Here is a 24,957-nt window from a genome sequence, read left to right as displayed (position 1 = left end):
AATGGTCGTAATAGTCATAAGTTAAGGTACAGTCCCATTTCTCCAATCTACCCCCAGCTCACGCTGTCTCCCCTGCCTCTTACAGTGCAGGCTGCTCGTACCATCCCCGGCTCACGCCGTCTCCCCGCCTCCCCTACACTTACAATTCAGGTGCTCGCACCATCCTAACCTCATGCTATCTCACCTGCCTCTTACAGTGCCGGCTGCTCGCACCACCCCCAGCTCACGCTATCTCACCTGCCTCTTACAGCGCCGGCTGCTCACACAAGCACCAGCTCGCGCCGCTTCTAGGCCGCGTCTGCTGCCGCCACCACTGACCTTCGCCTGTACTCCAGCTGCCCGTGGGCCACGACTGTAGTCCACAAATTTTTGCCTCTGCCCCAGCTGCCAGCAGGCCAGGGCTGTCAACTCAACTGGATTGCAGCCCCAGTTCCGGCCTGAGAGTCTGAAGAAGGGTCTCAACCCAAAATGTCACATTTACATGTTCACAAGAGATGCTGCCAGACCTGCTGAGTTACTCCAGCACTTTTGTGTATTAACCAGCAACTACAGTTGTTTGTTATAACTACTGAAGCAATTATGTATTGGAAAGAACTGCAGAAGCTAGTTTAAACCGAAGATAGACACAATATAAAATGCTGGAGTAACTCAGCGGGACAGGCAGCATCTCTGGATAGAAGGAATGGGTGAGGTTTCGGGTCGAGACCCTTCTTCAGACTGGGTCTCGACCCGAAACGTCACCCATTCCTTTTATCTAGAGATGCTTCCAGGCCCGCCTAGGTACTGAAACAATTATAATGCCTAAGTCAATTATAGCGGACAATCAGCAATAACAAACACCATCCCACCCTCGCTGTGATCCATTATAACGAGGGTCTTCTGTGGTAACTTTCACCACATAATTTGGGCTTTTGATTCCTTGGTAGGAAGAGTAGCAACATTTCCCTCTTCCTTTCCTAATTGAGATTCTGATTTTCAAACCTGATTAGCAGCTTTGCTCTCTTACTACCCCACCACCTCATTTCTCAAAATGTTTACTATCCCACTGGAACTATTTATAATTATTTTAAAGGTACATTACAAGCATCAACTATGTGCAAGTTTTGCAACAAAATAGTCTTCCACCTTTGGCTTGATCTAGTTGGCCAGTAGACCACTCTGCATGTTGTGACCATAATCGTGTGACAGAAGTTTGGAATTATAATGTCACCAAGAGATTGCTACAGTCACACCCAACTGAAGCATGCATTTAGTTTAGTCTAGAGATACAGCACGGAAACAGACCCTTCGTCCACTGAGTCCGTGCCGACCAGCGATCAGGCAGGCAGCATCTCGGGAGAGAAGGAATGGGTGACGTTTCGGGTCGAGACCCTTCAGACTGATGTCAGGGGGGCGGGACAAAGGAAGGATATAGGTGGAGACAGGAGGATAGAGGGAGATCTGGGAAGGAGGAGGGGAAGAGAGGGACAGAGGAACTATCTAAAGTTGGAGAACTTTATCTCCCTCTATCTTCCTGTCTCCACCTATATCCTTCCTTTGTCCCGCCCCCCTGACATCAGTCTGAAGAAGGGTCTCGACCCGAAACGTCACCCATTCCTTCTCTCCCGAGATGCTGCCTGACCTGCTGAGTTACTCCAGCATTTTGTGAATAAATACCTTCGAAAGGAACTAGTTTGATCAGTTCTTATTTCAACCACCAGATGGTGCGTTTCACTTCAGCACAACATATAGCAGTAAATTGTAAGCACATCTATAGTCGTGTAAGTTGAGGGAAGTCTCAAAATTAAAGAAATTATTAAAGGACCAAATTTTGTATCTAAACATTTTGTTTAAACTTGAAACTGGTTTGATTTTAAAGCATTTACAGAAAGAACAAACAAGTTAACACTCCAGTTGTAAGCTTTTTATAAGAATTGAAGATGGTTGTGAACGATTGCAGCAGGATCTGGATTGATTGGCCAGGTGGGCAGAGGAATGGTTGATGGAATTTAATACAGAGAAGTGTGAGGTGTTGCATTTTGGGACATCGAACAAGGGCAGGACCTACATAGTAAATTGAAGGCCTCTGGGTAGTGTTGTAGAGCAGAGGGATCTAGGAGTATAGGTGCATGGTTCCTTGAAGATCGAGTTGCTGGTAGATAAGGTGGTCAAAAAGGCTTTTGGCACTTTGGCTTTCATCAGTCAGAGTATTGAGTATAGAAGTTGGGAGGTCATGTTGCAATTGTACAAGACGTTGGTGAGACCGCATTTAGGATATTGTGTTCAGTTCTGGGCTCCATGTTATAGGAAAGATATTGTCAAGCTTGAAAGGGGTCAGAGGATGTTGCCAGGATTAGAGGGTGTGAGCTATAGGGAGAGGTTGAGTAGGCTAGGTCTCTATTCCATGAAGCGTAGGAGGATGAGGGGAGATCTTATAGAGGTATCCAAAATCATGAGAGGCATAGATCGGGTGTATCTTTTACCCAGAGTAGGGAATCGAGGACCAGAGAACATAGGTTCAAGGTGAAGTGGAAAAGATTTAATAGGAATCCGAAGGGTAATTTTTTGACACAGGGTGGTGAGTGTATGGAACAAGTTGCCAGAGGAGATAGTTGAGGCTGGGACTATCCCATCATTTAAGAAACAGTTAGACAGGTACATGGATAGGACAGGTTTGGAGGGTTATGGACCAAGCACAGGCAAGTGGGACTAGGGTAGCTGGAACATTGTTGGCTGGTGTGGGCGAGTTGGGCCGACGGGCTGGTTTCCACACTGTATCAATCTATGATTCTATCTATGACTCTAATTAGGGAAAATCTATGGTAACATTGAGAAGAACAGAACAGAAGTGCCTTGCAATTGATAATGAAAAAAATGATTTTGATTTAACTGAGACTTGAAGTACAATATCACATCTGATTAGATGAGCATTTTCTAACACCAAAATAATCAATTTATTTGCTACGTGATTCAGAACTGCTTAACCTTTTAGTCTCTGTTTTAAAATCAGTTCTGATCACCTATGTACAGTGGTGTTACAATACAAATTATCAACTAGATGAGGGTATACAGCAGAGATCTAATCTCATGGGTCATTTGGATAGGCTTGTAAAATGCTGTGCCAGCAAGCATTTCATGGAGCATAGTAGATGCAACGGGCTGGCATCTATTCTTGAAGTATATTTTGTACTGTGCCTAGTATGCTCTTCTCCATAACTAATTAAGGCAAATTTTGTCCACGGCTTGATAGTAATTATAGAGAGAAGTTAGACACAAGATGCTGGAGTAACTCCAGCATCTTTGAGGACATCCTTGTTATTGAAGCAGTGCAGCGTAGGTTCACGAGGTTAATCCCCGGGATGGCGGGACTGTCATATGAGGAAAGATTGGAAAGGCTTGTATTCACTGGAATTTAGAAGGATGAAAGGGAATCTTATAGAAATTATAAAATGACTGGACAAGCTGGATGCAGGAGAAATGTTCCCAATATTGGGGAGTCCAGAACCAGGGGCCACAGTCTAAGAATAAAAGGGAGGCCATTTAAAACTGAGATGAGAAAAAACTTTTTCACCCAGAGAGTTGTGAATTTGTGGAATTCTCTGCCACAGAAGGCAGTGGAGGCCAATTCACTGGATGAATTTAAAAGAGAGTTTGATAGTGCTCTTGGGGCTAGTGGAATCAAGGGATATGGGGAGAAGGCAGGCACGGGTTACTGATTGTGGATGATCAGCCATGATCACAATGAATGGCGGTGCTGGCTCGGAGAGCCAAATGGTCTCCTCCTGTACCCATTTTCTATGTTTCTGTGTTTCTAACTCAGCGGGACAGGCAGCATCTCTGGAGAATCGAGATCCTTCTTCAAGTGATTTTGTCCTATGTGTTGTGGGAATAATGTAATTCTGCTATAAAAAGTTCCTAGGAAATCTGGTGTGGAAAAACACATTATGGTTATCATGGTACACATTATCATGGTAGCGTCTCTGCTAGAGCTGCCGCCTCACAGCGGCAGAGTCCCAGGTTCGATCCTCACCTCGGGTGCAAATTTGCACGTTTGCCTAGTGACCATGTTGGTTTCCTCCGGGTGCTCTGGTTCCTTCCCGCACACAAAGATATGCGGGTTTGTAGATTAATTGACCTCTGTAAATTGCCCCTGTTGCGTAGCGAGGGGATGCAAACGTGGGATAATATGGAACTGGTGTGAACGGGTGATCAGTAATCAGCATAGACTTGGTGGGCTGAAGGGCCTGTTTCCATGCTGTATATCTAAACTAAACTAAAACTATTGTGTCAAAGGGAAAAGGAGGCTATGTGTTGAGCATTTCAGATCAAAATAACCACGTTATTTTTCCCACAGGATTTTCAAAAATAAATGTTTTTTTAAACGCTACATTTATTTTTTTTACTGCATGCTTCAAATACTAAAGGCTGTACTTAATATTGTTTAACAGAGTAATTGCATAAGTGTCATAGAAGCGATTCTTGTCAATTTCCGTGGTCACCTTTGGTGAAACTGACTTTTTAAGAGACAATGGTGTCTGATTAAGACCCAAGACAGCTTGCTTTCTTTGATGATCTATTTCCAACTAACTTTAAGGTGATTCCTTAGTTCCCGATCAAAATCCCCTTCTATCCCATCTGAAGAAGGGTCTCGACCCAAAACATCACCTATTCCTTTTTTCCAGAGATGTTGTCTGACCCGCTGAATTACTCCAGCTTTTTGTATCTATCTCCCATTCTAATTAATTTGGTCTGCGTAATACTTGTCCCTCACGTTATATGCCATTTGCATTATGAAAACGCACATCGTAACAAACCTATCTATATTTAAAGTAAATAAGTAATTTTCAATTTTATCACTGATATTATGTTATTTTCTATTTCAGTTTCCAAGTTGGAGATTTAGTGCTCATTATCTTGGATGAACGTCATGATAATTACGTTCTATTTACTGTTGGCCCAACCCTTTACTTCTTGCATTCAGAGTCTTTAGGATCATTGGATCTTAAACCCGGTGAGCAAATGATTTTTTTTGTTTAAGTAAATTAATTAATTTTATTAAAAAATGATTGTAATAGCCGAAAGCTTCTTTGTCTCCATTCAACAAATTCAGTGCAAATTGCACTCGCATGCTCTAGTTTTGAGAATTGCCATTTCTTTTGTCTGCTCAGTCTCTTGTCTGTTGAAAAAAAATGTTAATAGGGCAATGAATCAGCTATATTTTAAACCAATCAGGCTATATTTTATAAATATAGATCAGGCTATATTTTAACCAATGGTTGAAAATAGATTGAATGCAATGTTACCATTTTTAGTCTGTATCAGCTATATATAAATGAGTGACCCAATTTTAAACAATCATGTGATTCAAAGGATGTATGGAATTATTTCTGGTTATATTAAATACTGTGGTCATTGTGTCACCTTGTTTAGTGCTCTTGCACCGAAACAAGCCTCCACGGATGATTAGTGTGTCTTGGCTTTGTGGGAGGCACAAAGCATAGTTTTACCGACTACTTGCAAGGAACATAATTAGTCACACAAGATTCAGGACAATTGCACAGGAATTCTATTTTGACATTAAGAAGTCAGTCATATTTGTGCATATGAGACGTACTTAATACATACATTTTTAAGCTCATCAACATTAGCCACAAATTGTTATCATTACATTTTAATCTATTTTGAGTATTGTCCATGTGAAAGATGTCTTGATTTTGCACAACAAAGAAAAAATTCCAGTGGAGTTCACACATGTGTTGCAAGCTACTCTGAGAATAGTGAACAGAAGGTGCTGGCAGAAACTATCTGGGCAAAGAAATGAGTTGGAGGTTAAAACAATTTGAGAAGCAGTATGTACTCTTGATGAAAAGAGAAAAATAGAGGAATAATGCAAAATTGGAATAGTATGTATACAAGTACCAAATTTTTTTTTTCAAAACGCCACTATTGCTTTAGACTTTAGAGATACAGCGCAGAAACAGGCCCTTCTGCCCACTAAGTCCGTATCGACCAGCTATCTCCCTGTACACTAGCATTATCCTAGCACACTTGGGACAATTTACAATTTTCCTGAAGCCAATCAACCAACAAATCTATATGTCTTTGGAGTGTGGGAGGAAACCGGAGCACCAGGAGAAAGCCAACATGGCACGGGGAGAAAGTACAAACCTAAATCACTCCTCTCCCCTCCACCCACTTTTTGCAATCAGTCTGAAAAAGGATTCCGATCTGAAACATCAACAATCCATGTTCTCCAGAGATGCTGCCTGAACTGCTGAGTTACTCCAGCCCTTTATTTTGTAAACCAGCATCTGCAGTTCCTTGTATCTCCACCAATTTTAATATAGTCTGTGAACTTAATAACCAACATACCTAAATTTTCATTCAAGGCATTTATATATATATATATATCAAAAATGACCACGGTCTCTACAGCACACCACTGGTCACAGACCTCCAGCCAGAGTGATACTCTTCAACCACCACAGTCTTTTATGGGTAAGCCAGTTCTGAATTCAAACTTCCATGGATCCCATGCTTCTTAATATTTTGGATCAGCCTACCATGAGGGACTTGTCAAATGCTTGGTAAAATCCATGTGGGCAAACATCTAATGCCCTACATTCATCAATTATCTTGGTCATTGCCTCAAAAAAACAATATTTGTAGGCCATGACCTGCTCCACCGGAAGCCATGCTGAATGTCCCTAATTAGCCTATTTTCTTCAAATGCAGTAGCTTCCCTACCACTGATATGAGCCTCACTATAGGAGCCATTTTGCATTTATTAGCAATTTTAGTATATTATTATATTCCTTTGCATCCTGCTGTATTATTTTTGGACATCAAGAGGTTAATACTATGCTTACGTATATGGACTGGGAGGATCCATGGGCGGGGTCAGAATTATGAGTATAACTTGCCTGGCACTGACGTAATGCTTCAGTGTGACACCAGAGTCTGCTAAGATAATAAGGTCTTAGTGGCCATTCAAGTCAAGCCTGCTAAGATAAGATTTTAGCAAGTAACAGGATACAAAGGAGTGTCGGTGAGAAACTAAGTTCTTACAAGAAACAAACAAGTTAATGAAAAGAGATATGTCAATATGTTTTTATTGCAACTTCAAATAAATGACTAACTGACTGCAACATCGTGAAGATCTCTCTGTTGTTATTATTTGAGTCAAGAACCACTGCTCCCACTCCTTCGTCAAACGGTAAGTTTAAGGACTTTATAAGGAAGGAATAAAGCTGGCCGCTACACTCAACGACCTACAATTTCCTGAATTATCCCAATTTTCCGCTTTAAATAAAGGCAGGACATTGTGCTGCATTTAACCAGGCAAATAGACACATCTCTATCCCACTCTTGACTTGAGCATTGATATAGTGCAAAAGATTTTGAGTATCAGGAAAAATGTTGTCCACTGTTATATACATAGCTTTTTATGTACTTTTGCTGCCATAACATTGTGGCTGGTCGGAGGGTTCTAATTACTGGTGACTACAACAATGTAATTGAGAGTAGGCAATACAGATACTGGAGCAAAAACTAAACTGCTGGAGGAACACCACAAGGTAAGCAGCATCTCCGGAGTTAAAGGAATGCTTGACATGGATGGAGACCCTGCACCAGGACTGGTACAGAGGAGTGAAAGTCTATTTTGTTGCAGGTACTTATTGACACTTTCTTGCGTAGCCTTGTTGCATGCAGACATGAACTACTTTTTCTGAGTATATGCAAAAGGAATTAAATATTGATCAATCATGCACAAACATCCTACTTGTAATCCTGTGGTTAAATGAAGGTCATTGATTAAATAGTTAAAGGTGGTAATGATTATGACACTGCTCTCAGGAGCTCTAGCAGTGAAACTGGAATGATTGACCTCCCATAATCACAAGTATCTGGCTTTATGCAAGGTATGATTCTAACCAGCAGTGTGCTTTCATCTTGATCCTGGCATAACTTAATGTCATGCTTGGACAACTGCTACCTTGATGTCAAGGATGGTGTCTCTCATCTCGGATCAGGAATTCAGCTTTTTAATCCATATTTGGACCAGGGTGGTAATAATAATAAATTCCTTTATTCGTCCCACACCGGGGAAATTTACAGTGTTACAGCAGCAAAGTGGATAGTAAGAGAGCAAGAGATAATTCATTATAAATAAAAGATACATAAATTGTCATCAGTTTTCTGTGCGTTCTTAGCTGTTATTGTTGACTCGTCTGCTGGGAGCAGTGCTGGTTGTGCAGTCTCACAGCAGCGGGAAGGAAGGATCATCTCTCCTTCACGCACTTGGGGTGAAGGAGTCTGTCACTGAAGGAGCTACTCAGTGCAGTGACAGTATCCTGCATGGGGTGGGAATCGTTGTCCAGCAGCGATGTTAGCTTTGCCATCATCCTCCTCTCTCCCACCACCTGCACTGAGTCGAGGGGCCAACCCAGGACAGCTGGCCTTCCTGACCAGCTTGTCGAGTCTCTTCCCTTCCGCCGTTGAGATGCTGTCAGACCACTCCATAGAAAATGGCCGATGCAACCACCGTGTTGTAGAAGGTCCTTAGGAGTGCCCCCTGCATTCCAAAGGACCCGAGTCCCCTTAGCAGATAAAGTCTGCTCTGGCCCTTTCTGTATAGCGCATCGGTGTTTTCAGTCCAGTTTATTGTTGAGGTAGACACCCAGGTACTTATAAGAATCCACCCTCTCGATGTCCATTCCCGGCCTGTAGCTGTTGAGTTCCTTCGGGTGCAGCGTCTTTGGTACCGGTACCACGCAGGATGTTTTCCACAGCTGTGGAACTCTCCCCAGTTTCAGGCTCAGATTGAAGACATGCTCCACTATTCCGCACAGCTGGTCTGCACAGGACTTGAGGAGCCTCGAGCTGATGCCGTCTGGACCAGCCGCCTTCCTCGCATTGATCTTCCTGAGCGCATTTCTCATCTGCTCTGTGGAGAAAGACAGATTGGAGCACAGGGGCTGGGTGCTCAAGAGTGTGAGAGGAGGAGGGGATGTGGGGGGTGGGGGTGGTGGGGTTGGGGCAGGAGTAGCAGAAGCAGTGGGTGGTGACTGTGATCCAAGTGCTGTGGGAGGGGAGGTGGGGCAGCATACTGACAAGGGGGGCTGCAGCAGGGGTGACTGGACCGGGGGAGGGGTAGCTGACTGATCGAACCTGTTGAAGAAAAGGTTCAGATCGTTCACCCACTTCTGATCCCCCACAGCCCGCGAGTCCGGTTCCTTGTACCCAGAGATGGTTTTGAGGCCTCTCCAGACTCCACTGATGTTGTTCCTCTGCAGCTGGTCCTCCATCTTCGTCCTGTAGCTGTTCTTCCCCTCTCTGATCTTCCTCCTCAGCTCCTTTTGCACAGCCTTCAGCTCCTCCTTATTTCCCGACTTAAAGGCCCTCTTTTGCTCCTTAAGGAGATCCTTTATATCAGGGTTGACCCAGGGTTTGTTGTTGGAGAAACACCGTACAGTCCTGGTGGGTACAGTGTTCTCCACACAGAAGTTAATATAGTCCGTAATGCACTGGGTTAGACTTTCAATGTCCTCCCCATGGGGATCACAGAGTTCCCCCCACACAGTTGTTTCGAATGAAGTCTGGAGTCAGGTTAGTGAAACCTAAAATGAGCATCATAAAATTGGAACAATTGGACATGTTCTGTTGTGCTCAGGCCTTACTCCAAGTTATCATTCAAATAATGTCTGCTGGATTTGGATTTAGGAATTTCCATTCTGGAAATGAGCAAAATTAAATTGCATGTTCATCTATGAGGGATTTTTCTTTGATGCACAAAAAGGTTAAGCTCAAAGAAAAGTACATCATGCATTTGAACAGATTACAGCTCCTCTAAGTCCTACTAAAGTATGGATCAAATTTGCTGTAGTTCCAGAAAAAGAAAAAAACAGTTAATAAATAAGTTTGTGCAATTATAGCCAAACAGTGAAAGAGGGCATTAAAACAAGATGAAACACGATCATTTTCAGGGCCAAATTGTGCATAAGCATCAATATAAGAAGATTAAGAGAGACATGGAAATTTAGCGTGCATGGAAGATAGAGCTGTTTCAAAAGAAATTGAACCAAAAGATACGTTTTCTGTGACTTTGGGGAAATTATGTATAGCAGCATGCCTCTTGGAATCGGAATGATAGACTGACTTGTGCTATGATCATAAAGCCTTAAAGATCACAAGATTTTTTTCAGTTGATATCAGGCCAGATTTTCTGCAGAAGTTATTCATTAGTGTCTTTTTCTATCTATCAAAGTATACAATGAGATATGAGTCAGCTCCAGAAATGAGCGGAGAAATGGCAGATGGAATTTAATCCAAGCAAGTGTGGGATGTTGCACTTTGGAAGATTATACATGAAGGGAAAATATACAGTCAATGGCATGACTGCATTGTCATAAGCGTCAGGAAGTCATGATGCAGTTTATAGAACGTTGGTTAGGCCGCCGTTGGTATTGCGTGCATTTCTGGTTGCTCCATTACAGGAAGGATGTGGAGCCTTTGGAAAGAGTGCAGAGGATGCGGGAATATTAACTACAAGGAGAGGTTGGACAGATTTGCACTGTTTTCTCTGGAACGCCGGAGGTTGTAGTGGGGGACCTGATAAGTATATAAAATTACAAGAGACATTGATAGGATACAGTTAGAACCTTTTTCCCAGGATGGAAAAATCAAGCACTAGAGGGCATAGGTTTAAGGTGAGATGGGCTAAGTTTAAAGAAGACTAGCAAAGCGGGCCCGTTGGGCCCGTCCCCACACCCCCCATTCTCTCCTCCTCCAGCCCCACTCTTACTCTCCAAGTGTGCCCGTTGGGCCCGTCCTCCTGATCTGTGTATGTCAAGTGACCACTATAACTTTCTTTTTTTTTTCTTTCCTAATCAGATGTGCAGCAATTTGGTCAACGTGGGTTGTTTTTAAATGTGCTATACAAATATAATTGACTTGACTTGACTTGACTTGCAATAACAAAAAAGACTACTTTAAAATGCTTTTTTGGAAACCTTTCGAAACAATGTAGCCGTCACAAGCTGAAGGCTCAAGCTGAAGGCTAAATCTGCACCGCAGCGCCCCCCTGAAAAGGGGGGGGGGGGGGCAGCGCTTTAAAACCTCTGTAACTTAAAAAACACGCGACCAAAGCAAATGAAAATATCACGGCCGGTCGTTTGGGAGGTTGGCGATTAAGGCGGTGCGAAAACCGTCGCGCTACAAGATCTGAGTTTTAATAGTATATAGATAGATAGAAGATAGAAGATGTGCAGTGCAAGTTTTTTTTTTCTGTATGGCATGGTGAATGCCCAGAAATCACTGCCAGGGATGGTGGTTGAGGCAGATAGGATAGTGGCATTTTAAAAACTTTGGGGTAGGCAAATGGATATGCATCCATTTTTGACCAACATGACCACATGACAGAAAGAAATATTATCTTTTTTTTGCTTTATCTAGGACAGTTGAGGTTAATTCCATTTCCTTAGGGTAACTATCACGGTCTAGATCAAAATAACTATACAAACAGCCCAAAAAGCAACTGCGTGCTTTCTGGTATCTTAATCTTTTAAATGAATATATTTAAAGTATATTTATGGTGTATTTCTGTGGAATAGCCTTTGGGAAACAATTCAGTGAAGAATTGCATGTAGCCAACAAACATACATTTTATGTGTCATATTTATTGTCTGTCCAACAAGAAGAAATAGCCAGACTGAAGAATTGTGTTTTCAAATTATTGATTCTGTTTCAAAATATAATGCCTCAATCAATAATTATTATAGTTGAAAGCACCTGATCAATTTAGATCCAATGCTAAAATAAACTGATGCTGTTTATCTGGCATATACGTGTGTAGAATTTAACATCTGTAACTTTAAAGTTTGGTGCAAATCTGTTTGTGTACCTGGTGTAACTTCCAAATTATAACTTTAGAAGCATTATCAAATTTGAAAATCTAGAAAAATTGCCCTTGTACATATCACGTGCAAGCAGAACTTTCCTCAATAAGCTTTAAAGTGAGGTAAAGGTGCAGTAGTTTTCTGGGTGCTGTCAGGGTCACATACAGAAGAACATGTGGCGCACCAAAAGAAGACTGGCCAAAAGAATAGTTTAGATAAATGGGTTTGTATCATAGTCATACAATGGAAACAGGCCCTTCGGCGCAACTTACCTACGGCGACCAAGATGTCCCATCTGCATTAGTTCCACCTGTCTGCGTTAAGCCCATATCCCTCCAAAGCTGTCCTATACATCTACCTGTCTAAATGTTTCTTAAACATTGCAATAGTACCTGCCTCATCTACCTCCTCTGGCAGTTCTTTCTGTACAGCCACTACACTTTGTGTAAAAAAAAAAGTTACTCCTTGGGTTCTTATTAAATCTTTCCCCCTTCGCCTTAAACCTGTGTCCTCTGGTTCTCGATTCCCCTACTCTGGGCAAAGACTCTGTGGATTTTGTAAACCTCGATAATATCACCCCTCATGCCTTATGAAAACTGTTTCTGCCTGTGTGATCTGCACTGTTTGCAGCTAAAGGCTTAAGTAACTAATATCTATGTGCATAAAACTACCTTTGGGCACTATCGCATGCATTCTCGAAGGTATCACAAAATGCTGGAGTAACTCAGCGGGTCAGGCAGCATCTCAGGAGAGAAGGAATGGGTGACGTTTCAGGTCAAGACCCTTCTTCAAACGTTTCGACCCGAAATGCTGCCTGACCCGCTGAGTTACTCCAGCATTTTGTGATACCTTCGATTTGTACCAGCATCTGCAGTTATTTTCCTATACATCGCTTGCATTCTGACATTTTGTACAGATGGCAGACTGAAGTAAATTAACACTAGATTCTTGACAAACTTCTATTGTAACATGCACAATGCTCGATGTGAAATAATTTCTATCCCAAAAATCTAGCATTAATTACTTGGAATCTATGTGTGTGACATCGGAAGCATAAACTTAGATTATTCATGTCCATAAATATATTAACATAATGCTGCTTTACAAAATAATGAATGGAAGAATATTAATTATAAAAACATTCTCTTGCTTTTGTATACCAAATTAGAATGATTTTTTAAAAAGAAAAACAGCATAGAATCAAACAGATTCCACTATATTAGGACAAGACCCCTTTGGAGAGTTCATTTCACGTCACTGTTCAAATGTTTTCTGGTATCAAACAATTTATAGATGTGTAGATGTTTTGAGCACCGTGCAGACTTGGACAATGTTTTAAAGAACAGTTGAATTGAATCTTTTTATCTGCACTTTCAAAACATGAATATTTTACTAGTCTGGAGCACTTGTGTGTTTATATACTTTCAACCATGTGCAAAGCTCTCATTGTGGACGGAATGTAATTGCTCTGAAATGTTGTTTTCCTGACTGTGATCTGAACCGTTACCCATTTCCGTTGTTGTGCAATTGCTCTATATTTAGCCTTCGCTTCCTTTCCCTGTGTTTTGTTTTCCTGACTACATAACTAATCTCTATATATAAACTGATTTTGTCATCTTCCCCCATTAAACACTTTTAAACTTGCTGCTCTTTAGACTTCGGTTACTGTTGTGGCCAGCTTTAATCACATTCTAGGTCCTTACATGCCATTAAGACTTTAGGTATCCTCCACCTTTTCTTCCCTCATCTCCATCACTTATCAATTAATTTATTCAGTTCTGCTCTTGAAGTTTGCTGCTTCTCTAAGCCTACAAATCCATCCATTGACTGCAAGTTCACTCATCTCCCACTGCTTTCATTTTCCTGGTACATTTTCCATGTGTGCGACTTATGGTTCCTAAGAATCTCAGATATCAAAACCAGTTTTTAAACACCGGGTGATACAGTGGTAGAGTTGCTGCCTTATAGCGCCAGAAACCCGGTTTGATGCTGACGATGGATGCTGTCTGTGCGTAGTTTGTATGTTCTCCCTGTGATCTGCGTGGGTTTTCTCCAGGAGCTCCAGTTTCCTCCCACACTCCAATGACGTACAGGTTTCTAAGTTAATTGGTTGTTATAATTGTAAATTGGCCCTAGTGTGCACGATAGTATTCGTGTGTGGCGATCGCTGGTCGGCGTGGACCCGATGGGCTGGAGGGCTTGTTTCAGCACTGTATTTCTAAACTAAACTAAACACCAAATCTAACATTATTACATTGAGCATTATAATGCCTTTCCATAGGGATGGGATCGTCCTGTAACTAACTTGCCTGAAAAGTTTAAAACTAATTGTGTGAACTCCCACTTTTTATTCCACTTAACCACAATTTCTAACTTGTGCAACTCTTCAGGTTCCAACAACCCCCGAAATAAAAACAAAATGCTGGAAATACTTTGCAGGGCCACAGCTGGGAAGAAATAAATTGTTAATATCTCAAATTAATAATTAAACAAATTTGTTTAATTAAAAACTGAGGGTGCTAGAGGAATGCAGCACATCAGACAGCATCTTTAGAGAAATAAAAATAGTTCATGTTTCTGGTCAGTAACCCTTCAAGAGAACTGGAAAACAAGTGTATTTTAAGTTACAGAAAAGAGAAGAGACAAAGGGAACAACAAGTGTAGGAGTAATTTATGTTTAGGCTAGCTACTGTTGACATATATTATTTTGTCTAGATATATCTTGCTGTATTATTTTGGACACTTGGGGGCAGTCGTTAGATGAACAGGGTGGTATATATACTACTTCAATAAACAACTAATTAAACTGGAAAAAAACGATTGGGAGATCTGTTCTGTTGGATTTGAGTAAGATCACCCCGGCTCCCTGTGTAGTAATGGCAATCAGAAAAGAATTCATTGGAAAAGTCTTGAAGTTGCCTTTACAACGAGAATACCAGTAATATAGCTCACACCAAGAATAAAATCCCTAGCACTTGGGGAATAGAGAAGTAAAATGAAAACTGAAGAGTAGGTGTTGCTGAGTATTATGTAGGCTTAACTAAAATGCAATCTAAATGCTACGATAAACATTGATAAATAGGCACTTCAGGTGCTAATACAATAACTGCATCAGTAATCCAGGGTTAATTATCGCCTTGACAAGTGAACATAAAGATCTATCTGTGTCCACTTTCTGGGAAAGTATTTTATTGCTACTGTTCATGCAGTAACTTTGAAAATATTTTATACGAAAGCGAACAAAGTGCACTTTAATAAGAAAAACATTGTTGTATTAATTTACGTTTACAAGTTTCACCTAATAGAACTACTGTAAGTATTCAAATGTTCATACTGTTGTAAGCAACTGTAATGTATACAGTACATTTTATCATTGGACAATTTGCTCCGATTTGATGCCTATTCCACCAATTTATACTTCAGTCTGAAGAAGAGTCCCGACCCAAAACATCACCCAACCATGCTCTCCAGGGATGCTGGCTGGCCCACTGTTACTCCAGCAGTTTGACATTTTTTGTAAACTAACATCTGAAGTTCCTTTTTTCTACATTGTTTTCTTTTGACAAATTTCAGGTAACTTTAATTGGCCATTGGAACAAATATAGGCTGATAATTTTAGTAATTGTTGCCTTAAAGTTTTCTTCACTATTGGCTAAGTTAACAATAATTAACATGTTAGTATCATATCATATCATATCATATATATACAGCCGGAAACAGGCCTTTTCGGCCCTCCAAGTCCGTGCCGCCCAGTGATCCCCGTACATTAACACTATCCTACACCCACTAGGGACAATTTTTACATTTACCCAGCCAATTAACCTACATACCTGTACGTCTTTGTAAATGATACATTAACAGTTGTTTAGTTACAATGTGCTCATATCCATGTTAGATTGGAAAAATTAGTTGGAACTTCAGTTTCCATCCTTGTTTCACTCAATGACCTTGAATGTGACCCATCCGAACTAGATGTTTTTTAGTTTGTAGACTATATCTATACCACACAGTTTTGTTCTTGCATTTGTCTACTGTTACATTGGCAACTTCCATTTATCCACTGCTTGTAGACTTGTGGCATTTTCCTTTTGTCTCCACTGAATGTCACTTTTTTTAGTCCTGAGCCCTCCTATGATTGACCTTTCTGTTATTTGAAGTTCCTTTGCTTTTCCTGCAAGCCCAGTCATACATCCATTCCTGATCTGTATTGGAATATAGAGTGATACAATGTGGAAACAGGCCCTTTGGCCCAACTTGCCCACACCAGCCAACATGTCCCACCTGCCTGTGTTTGGTCCATATCCCTCCAAACCTGTCCTATCCCTGTACCTGTCTAGGATTATTGTCATAAACTTATCTATATTACCCCTTGACCTCACCATTTGCAATGCCAATAAGATTTATGATACAATATTCTGCACTTTCCTAGAACAGTTAAGCTCCCAAAAGCATTCCTGCACCTTAACACCATCCAGGGCAAAGCAGTGTGCTTATCTCGTTTCCAGCGCAGCACTATAAACATACTCACTTGTCACACGCACGCTGTGACAGCAGTGTGTACTATCTATAAAGTGCTCTGCAGCAACTTGCTCATGTTTCTCAACACCACCTCTACCAACTGCTTCTCCAGGAAAAGCAGGCAATCCTGGACACCATTTATAAGATCACCAATTTACACACCAACCTGACTTTGAATTTCTGATTTTTCGTTGTTTGTTTCATATCCTACACTTAACACAAATGTGAAAGGTACCTTAACTCCAAGGATTGCAGTAGTTCATGATGGCAATTCACTCTACCTTTAGTTTCAGCTGCACATTAAATATTAATCTTCCCAATATGATCCATTCCCCATGACTGAATTTATTTAAAAATATCTTCTTGTTTTTGCTGTTTTGGATGCTATTCCTTCTCTCCTGAACGAATATGTGTACTTTTACATGCCATTTTTGAAGGCTTCCTGTTGTATGTTTATGTTATCAATGTTTAAGCCTATACAGTGCCCTCCATACTGTTTGGGATAAAGACCCATCATTTATTCATTTACCTCTATACTCCACAATTTGAGATTTGTAAAAGAAAAAATCACATGTGGTTGAAGTGCACATTATCAGATTTTATTAAAGGATATTTTTATACATTTTGGTTTCACCATGTAGAAATTACAGCTGCATTTATACATAGTCATTTCAGGGCACCATTATGTTTGGGACACATGGCTTCACATGTGTTTGTAATTGCTCAGGTGTGTTTAAATGCCTCCTTAGTGCAGGTATATGAGAGCTTGCAGCACCTAGTCTTTCCATTAGTCTTTCCACCACCTTTGGAAACTTTTATTGCTGTTTATCAAAATGAGGACCAGAGTTGTGCCAATGAAAGTCAAAGAAGCCATTATGAGACTGAGAACAAAATCAACTGTTTGGAACATCATTAACAAGAAAGAGAGCACTGATGAGCTTACGAATCGCAAAGGGACTGGCAGGCCAAGGAAGACCTCCACAGCTGATGACAGAATAATTCTCTCTGTAATAAAGCAAAATCCTCAAACACCTGTCTGACAGATCAGAAACACTCTTCAGGAGTTAGGTCTGGATTTGTCAATGACCACTGTCCGCAGAAGACTTCATGAACAGAAATAGAGGCTACACTGCAAGATGCAAACCACTAGTTAACTGCAAAAATAGGATGGCCAGGTTACAGTTTGCCAAGAAGAAACATAGAAAATAGGTGCAGGAGGAGGCTATTTGCCCCTTTGAACCAGCACCATAATCACAAAACTGTCCATCTTGAATCTTCCAATTTCCCTGTAAAATATGTGTTAATTCCCATTAATTAGTCCATCCAATTAATGAAACCAACTACACAATTCAAGCTACATCAGTTCTGACTTTGCCACTTGACCAGTTGGAGTAACTCAACAGTAATTGGTTAGGGCAACATCTGTGGAGGGAATGGATAGGCAATACCTTGGTGCAGTTTGAAGAAGGATCTGACATGAAACCTCACCTGCCAATTCCCTCCACAGATGCTGCTTCTCCTGCTGAGTTACTCCACCATCTGCAGTTCCTTGTGTTTCCTAACAAGTTATATTGTTGTAATACATGAAATCTGAGTCAAGGACATGGGTGCAGATCTTTCTGTTTATTATTAGGATAGATACAGTTTTCATTCTCATTCTGACTGCAGTGTGGTTGAATGCTTTTGGCTATCGAGTAAAACATAGATACTGTTTCTGGCTTAATTGGCATATTGGTTTCTTCACTCAATGTGCTGCTACCTTCATATAGGTTTCTTCACTCAATGTGCTGCTTCAGTTGTGAAAAACTTCTACCCCAGCTGAGGTCACTTGTGCATACCCGAATCAAGTGACAGACTCTATTCATGTCGATATCTTGTGCATCCAATACTTCCGATGTCAACAAATATTCCTTTGATGGTTGACCTGCCTCCAGTGTACCGATGACCACATTGGCAACATATCTCCCCACATTATCGGTTGTGTCTCATCTATTGAGATCCATATTTTGTTACATGCAACTTCATCTCTAATTTTCTGCACACCAATGTTGAAGTTGCTGTCAACATAATTTTTCCATAATGATGACTCACTCGGTATATGTTCCTCTGTGTATTTCTCTAAAAAAACCTCTGAGAGATTTATTTTCCAATTTCCACAGTGGAATTCCAGCATCAATGAATGCCTTGCACAGATCACTCGAAAACTCAGATTTGCGACTGGAGCGAGCAGTAAATGTAGTGAGGAGACAAGCTTGCGTATTTCCCGCCTTCAGTTTCTCTGCCGCCGACTTGTGTTTAGTTGTCTGTACATGCTGGGAGACAAAATATTTCTTCTCATGATTCACTGCTTTCTCCCATGCTTTAAAAAAACAGCAAACAGTTGTCTGTAGAGAATATATCACTCCCGTACACTCTCACCAAATCGTCAGTTTTTTTACAAGGCGTCGACTTGACTAGGCATTTTGACGCTTGCAGGGGTAGATCATACAGGAGCGGGGATGCAGACCTCTACAGGCAGGCCAAGTGCAAGCTGAGAAGAGGAATCAGCTGCCAAGGAAAGGTACTCTGAGAAGTTGAGGAACAAGTCCTCAGCTAATGACTCTTCAGTTTGGAAGGGCTTGCAAGAAGTCACAAGCTACGAGGACCCCCCCCCCCCACTCCTTGGATAATCGTCAGCTGACCAGCAACCTGAACGAGTTCTACTGCAGGTTCGATAAACAGAAACTTAATCCTGGTACCCCCTCTTCCCCCCCCCCCACCAACGCTTCACACCTTCTCACAGCCTGACTCCAGTTTGAAAAGACTAGACCCTTCCCCATCCACCCCTCTTCAATCACCACTTAACACCCACTTACAGCCTGACTGCAAAACACTGGGGCTTCGTCCACTGCCCACGAATGAACGACCGACAGTGGCGCCCCCGGTTTCGCCCCGGTGGTGGAAATTTTCTTGTACGTTACGTTAACATGACAAAAAAAGGCTGATTTAGGCACTCGATCATGAAAAGGGCATTATCTTGCTGAAATCATCAAAAAAGGCATGAAAAGGCACTTATAAATAAATCCTGGCTCTATTTATGAATATCAAATTGTTTTTGGGACTAAGAAAAGCCTTGCTAATACTAATTTAACATTTAAGAAAGTATTTTTATCACAAAAGGCACTTTAAGTCTGATTTCTCAGCTTGTGTAACTCAACATTAATGAATGTGTCTGTTGAATATGAACACTGACAATTTAGCAGCTGTTTTTTAATACATTTCAAAATAATGGAAAGAAATGGTTTAACTCTTACTTTCTGCTGAGCGATCACTAAATCATGGATTGTACTATTTATCCTCCAAACTTAAATATTTTTTGCTAAGATGTATGTTTATTTAACAATCTGTAACTGACTTCCTTGGTAATTATTTTGTTACTTTAAAAAATACTTGTCTGCTAGTTCCAGGTTCTTCTAGGAGACCGTGGGTACTTGGAAAAGTAATGGAAAAAGAATATTGCCAGGCTAAGAAGGTGAGAACTTTCACTTATTAAATCTGTGCAGATCTGACCTACCATCAGAAATGAACAATGTTACAAGTGCAGCAAACATTTAAAAAACTCAATGTGTTTTTTTAAAGCAAATATTCAGAATCTAGCAAAATTTAACACCCTCTGACCTCCTAATGCAATCTCTGGCTTCCCAATGCAATACATCAATCCAATTTCTTAGGATATCTTTGGTAACATTTCAGTGAGATTTTGCAAGACAATAATAACTTTATTACTACTTGCATGACATTATTGCTGTGTAAATCTGACCATAATGCCATTTTCCCAGTACCATATGGAGGAAAAAAGAAAGTTTATAAATGTATTCTATATGAGAAAGAGGGTGTGTGATCATGTATTTAAGCAGTGCCTATAATGCAGCAAATTTCCCACACACTTTACAGGAGTGTTGGCTAATTAAATTAACACCAAGATGCATATTAGATTATCAAAACCTTGGTACCTCTCCTTTCTCTTTGAACGACGCAGAGATCTTGATGAACAGAATTACAGGGCCTTTGGGGTTTGTTGATAGGTGGTAGTGTTGTAATTAAATTCAGTTGTGATGAAGAGGCCAGAGTTCAAGGAGGACATTAATCTTGACATACTAGAGATGATTAGCGATGGGAGATACAAATCGTGGAGCCATTTGAAAACCAAATTAAGAATTTTAAAATCATACATCTGCTTAATTAGTATTCAATGTAGAGACACTGGGGATAAATATAAGGGATGGGGCGAGATGTTTAGTGCAGGGTGGACTTTTGGATGGATTCAGGTTTATACGGAATGGAATGAAGGAGGCTAGCCAGGTGGTTGTTCGTAAAAGTCAGCAAAGGTTTACAAAAAGATGACAACATTAGGTGAGCTGAGACAAAACTGATGGCGTCGGGCATTTGATAAAGAGAGAGATGGAATCGATGGCCAGTTATTGAATAATGGTTTCATATTCTCATTTATTCAATTAGGAAGATATTACTTCTATTATAATACTGAATGTTAGGCATGCAATTTGACTATTTGAACACTCTATAGAGGGATGTAGAGAAATTGTGTGGAGGCAGAACACCAAATCCGCTCTCTTCAACCTCTGATATCTGCTTGTAACTTTGCGGCATCGCATCTCCCTCGAGCCGCTGCCCAAGTTTAATATTGAGATTTCAATCTATGCAAGCTCTTTGTCAAAATGTTTCAATACTGTCTCGCCTGGATTCCATCCTCTGCCTCCTAAACTAGCCGCCTACTGTTATTCACCACCAAACTCTGCTCATTTTAGCAATTTCTTACTAACTCTCAATATATCTTCAACATGTCCAATGTTAAATTCCTGTATTAAAATCACTTTGCAGCCTTTTCTTCCTTGCCTCAATAACTTCAATTAGTCTTTTAACTTTTGCCATGCTTAAATTCTTCAATCCTACATCTGTGGGCATTTGTGGGATGCCCCTCCCCAATCCCTCCCCAATCCTCACCATTGGTAACTGTCTGGGCCTTCAAATGAGATAACTCTAGGGTTCCTTCGGTAAACCTGTTCTTTTTGAACAAGCTTTGTCTTCTTTCCAATATTTTCTTTGGTCCAATGGTAAATATCTATGGAATTGACTGAAACTACTGAGAAAATGGGTTTAAAATGTTTTTGCAAGGATGGTGCCAGGAATCGAGGACCTGAGCTACAGGGAGAGGTTGAGCAGGTTAAGACTTTATTCCTTGGAGTGTAGGAGGCTAAGGGATGATCTTATTGAGGTATGTAAAACATGAGGGGAATAGATAGGGCAAATACCCAGTCTTTTTCCCAGATTAGGGATCAAGAATTAGAGGAATTCTTAAGGTGCTTAAGGTGAGAAGGAAAAGATTTAATGGCAACCTGAGGGGCAACCATTTCACACAGGATGGTGGATATTTGGAACGAGCTGCCAGAACAGGTCGATAAGGCAGTTACAATAACATTTACAATATATTTGGCCAGGTACATGGATAGGAAAGGTTTAGGGGGATATGGACCAAACATGGGCATATGAGACTAGTTTAGATCCCATGGTCGTCATGGACAAATTGGGCCAAAAGTTTCTGTGGCCTCAGGTTTCTGTGGCATCAATGTTATGACTCAATGTTAAAGGAATATCAGTGCCTCTAATTTAATTTAATTGTCTTTATGTCTCACCAGTATGGTTATTAATTCTAAATTTTTGGATCACAAGAATGTTCTAGCATTCTTCAAGGCAATATGTCCAACTACATTTGGGGGTTAATGACATACTAGCAACTTTTTTTATTTCCAGATAGTTAAGTTGGCTACAGAAGACAGATTCATTGCTGTTCTGGCTTTCACAACTACTTGGTACGACTGACTGAATCCATCTGGAGATACAGATGTTAGTCGAACTGGTAGCATGCAACAGTCATAAAGATTTGTATTTTTTCTTTATGCTGATGACTTGCTAAGCTCCTGTTAATTTAATTTGATAATAAATTACTCGTCTGTGTGTAGTACAGATTAGTTCCTTTCCAAAAATGAATCTTTAGTGAATAAATCAATGTGCTTTGTTGCACATAATATCATCCAGATGAGTATCCACACTTGCAATAATAAGGAATAGAAATGGAACATAATGCAATTTCATCCAGCCACTGACAAGGTATAGTTGACAATGGTTGCAATGAGTACCTGACACAATACTTCCATCTTTGACATTTTTCTTGCTAGTAGAATTAACCTATTGCACTTTTGTCCTTGATGGAAGTGCTTGTACAGATTTGGATAGAATTTTTCCCTGAGCTCCAACCAGCCAAGGCATGTCAGCCATTCTCTGCCCACACCCTGGACTGGTCATCACAGATGGATGTTTCTGAGAAAGGGTAGATTGTGATTACACTCATCTGCTAAACAATTCAATCAAAAAACATTCAATGGCCTGATGCAATAGCCATGATAGCTTTGCTTCATTTCTCCTCAAATTCCATTTTCAGATGTTGCTTTCAGCCACTCTCTTCCCCGCCGTGGACAGGCCAAGCCACTCTGATCACCATGAATTATGTTTTCTATTTAGTATTACAGGTTATTCAGGATATGTACTTTTCAAAGCTGTTTTTAACATTGTATTAGAGCAGCATAATTTAACTGATCAATGTCAATCCATAGAAAATATGTAAAGAATCATTTTGTTGCAGACAAATGCTTAATGATAAACACATAATAAGCCTTCAAATAATGCTGTCATCTTTAGAAAAAACATGTACAATTCTTTGTTCTTGAAAGCACATGCTAATTACCATGAGAAAATAACGACTAGATTTATGATTTGATTCTGAGATTTATAAGCAGAATATATTCATTTTGTAGGCACAAAATGCTGGAGTAACTCAGCAGTATCTCTGGATAGAAGGAATGGGTGACGTTTCATGTTACGACCCTTCTTCAGTCTTGCCTCGTTCAAAATAGCTGTGCAGGAAGGGTCATGGTCTGTAATGTCACCTAGGCATTCCTTCCATGGATGCTGCCTGACCTGCTGAGTTACTCTAGCACTTTGTGATTTGTTTATATCAAAATAGATCACTTGTTTTGGAATAATTCATTTGAATTCTCTATCCCTTTGTGAGAGAGAGATTGTAAAAGAAGCATTAATGCATACATTTAAAGCATTTTATTGTATCCATTTTGACTAAGCGGAAATATATTTTTAAATTGTATTTTAGGCTCAAAATCGATTTAAGGTCCCATTGGGAACAAAATTCTACAGAGTGAAAGCAGTGCCCTGGAACAAGAAAGTATAACAGTGATGTGAAACAAACTGTTGATAGCTCATCCTTTCCCTTCTGATGTGATTCCTTTATGGCTTGTTATGCAGTCTCAAATAACTTCCATTTGGAAAAGATGACACGAATATTATTCATGAGTGGAAACTTGTTGGAGTATAATGATTTATTATTTGCTCTCCCCATTGTGTGTGGAATTCCGCGCTGTCCAAATCATAAAATGTATCCAGTCTCATTCAATGAACTGCTTTTAATCTTACACTGAAGACTTGGAAATGTATAACAAATACTTTCTTTCCATGAAGCATGACTTGTACATTGTGGCATAACAGCCCTGTTAAATGCCTGTTAAAAAAAAAAAAGAATATTCAGATGTTAAAACATTTGTCATTATTACCAGCATATGTGACAACTTATTGCTATCAAAGTAATTTATGTGCAAAACAACTTTACCATATGTATTTAATCATTTAAACATTTGTGTTCCTAGCATGCAAAAGCCCCATCTAAAGTTTGATCTTAATTTTGCCTCCATGAATTTTCATTCTTGCTGTTGATCTGCATATATACTGAGATTACTTAGAAGTGTAGAGATCCAGCCCTATATAGAGAAGAGCAGTACAATGAATGAATAGGACTGAAATTTACATCAGTTGCTAGAGTTGTATTTGCAAAAATGTACCATCAGTTGTTAATTGTGTATACACATTGGAAAGGGAGGAATCTGTTGTTTACAGATAACACAATATAAAAGCTTCCCAGCAACTTAAAGCTGGAATAAATTTAATATATTGTTTCATCTTGGTGACCAGTGTTGCATTCAGTTTTAAATTGTAATTCTCTTGTACATTAACCATCATAACACCTTTAAGTATAAACATTATTGTATTGTAAAAGAACTTAAGAATTTTGAAATAAACATTTAAACCTGTAGAGTGTGCATCTTACAATAATGTTTAAAATCAGTCCCTGGCTATAGGAGCAAAATAGAAATTTATCATAGAAAATATCATATAGGATATACTATATATAGGAAATATCATATAGGATTTCCTTCCTGCTCAAGGTATTACAGTTTTCTGCAATATGCAATAGACTTCAAAATTGCTCATTGGTTAAAAATGTTTTAGAATATCGAGGCTCTGGAAGGAACCATAGAATTTGGACTTTATTATCATTAAAATATTTTAATTGCCAAGTTAAAGTATGACAAAAGCTGTGTCATTTTACATTGATAAGAGGAATGCACTACATGCTAAGCATACATATTTCAGCAATGAA

At 40.0% G+C, this 24,957-nt stretch overlaps 1 protein-coding gene across 4 annotated transcripts in view; it reads left to right on the top strand.

Moving 5' to 3' along the window:
• Positions 1–24,612, top strand: part of rb1cc1 (RB1-inducible coiled-coil 1) — a 144,200-nt gene extending 119,588 nt beyond the window's left edge. For 3 of the 4 annotated variants that reach the window (XM_078397381.1, XM_078397377.1, XM_078397378.1), the window contains 3 exons: positions 4,863–4,990; positions 19,835–19,905; positions 23,617–24,612. In XM_078397381.1, coding sequence (XP_078253507.1) covers positions 4,863–4,990; positions 19,835–19,905; positions 23,617–23,694 — 277 coding nt within the window. In that variant the 3' untranslated portion in view covers positions 23,695–24,612. The remainder of the gene's footprint in view (positions 1–4,862; positions 4,991–19,834; positions 19,906–23,616) is intronic. The other variant, XM_078397379.1, reaches the window with a different exon arrangement.
• The last annotated feature ends 345 nt before the right edge of the window (positions 24,613–24,957 follow it).

Source organism: Rhinoraja longicauda, chromosome 4 (assembly GCF_053455715.1).
Source record: "Rhinoraja longicauda isolate Sanriku21f chromosome 4, sRhiLon1.1, whole genome shotgun sequence".
Taxonomy (NCBI): domain Eukaryota; kingdom Metazoa; phylum Chordata; class Chondrichthyes; order Rajiformes; family Arhynchobatidae; genus Rhinoraja; species Rhinoraja longicauda.
This window is presented reverse-complemented; position numbering and strand designations above follow the sequence as displayed.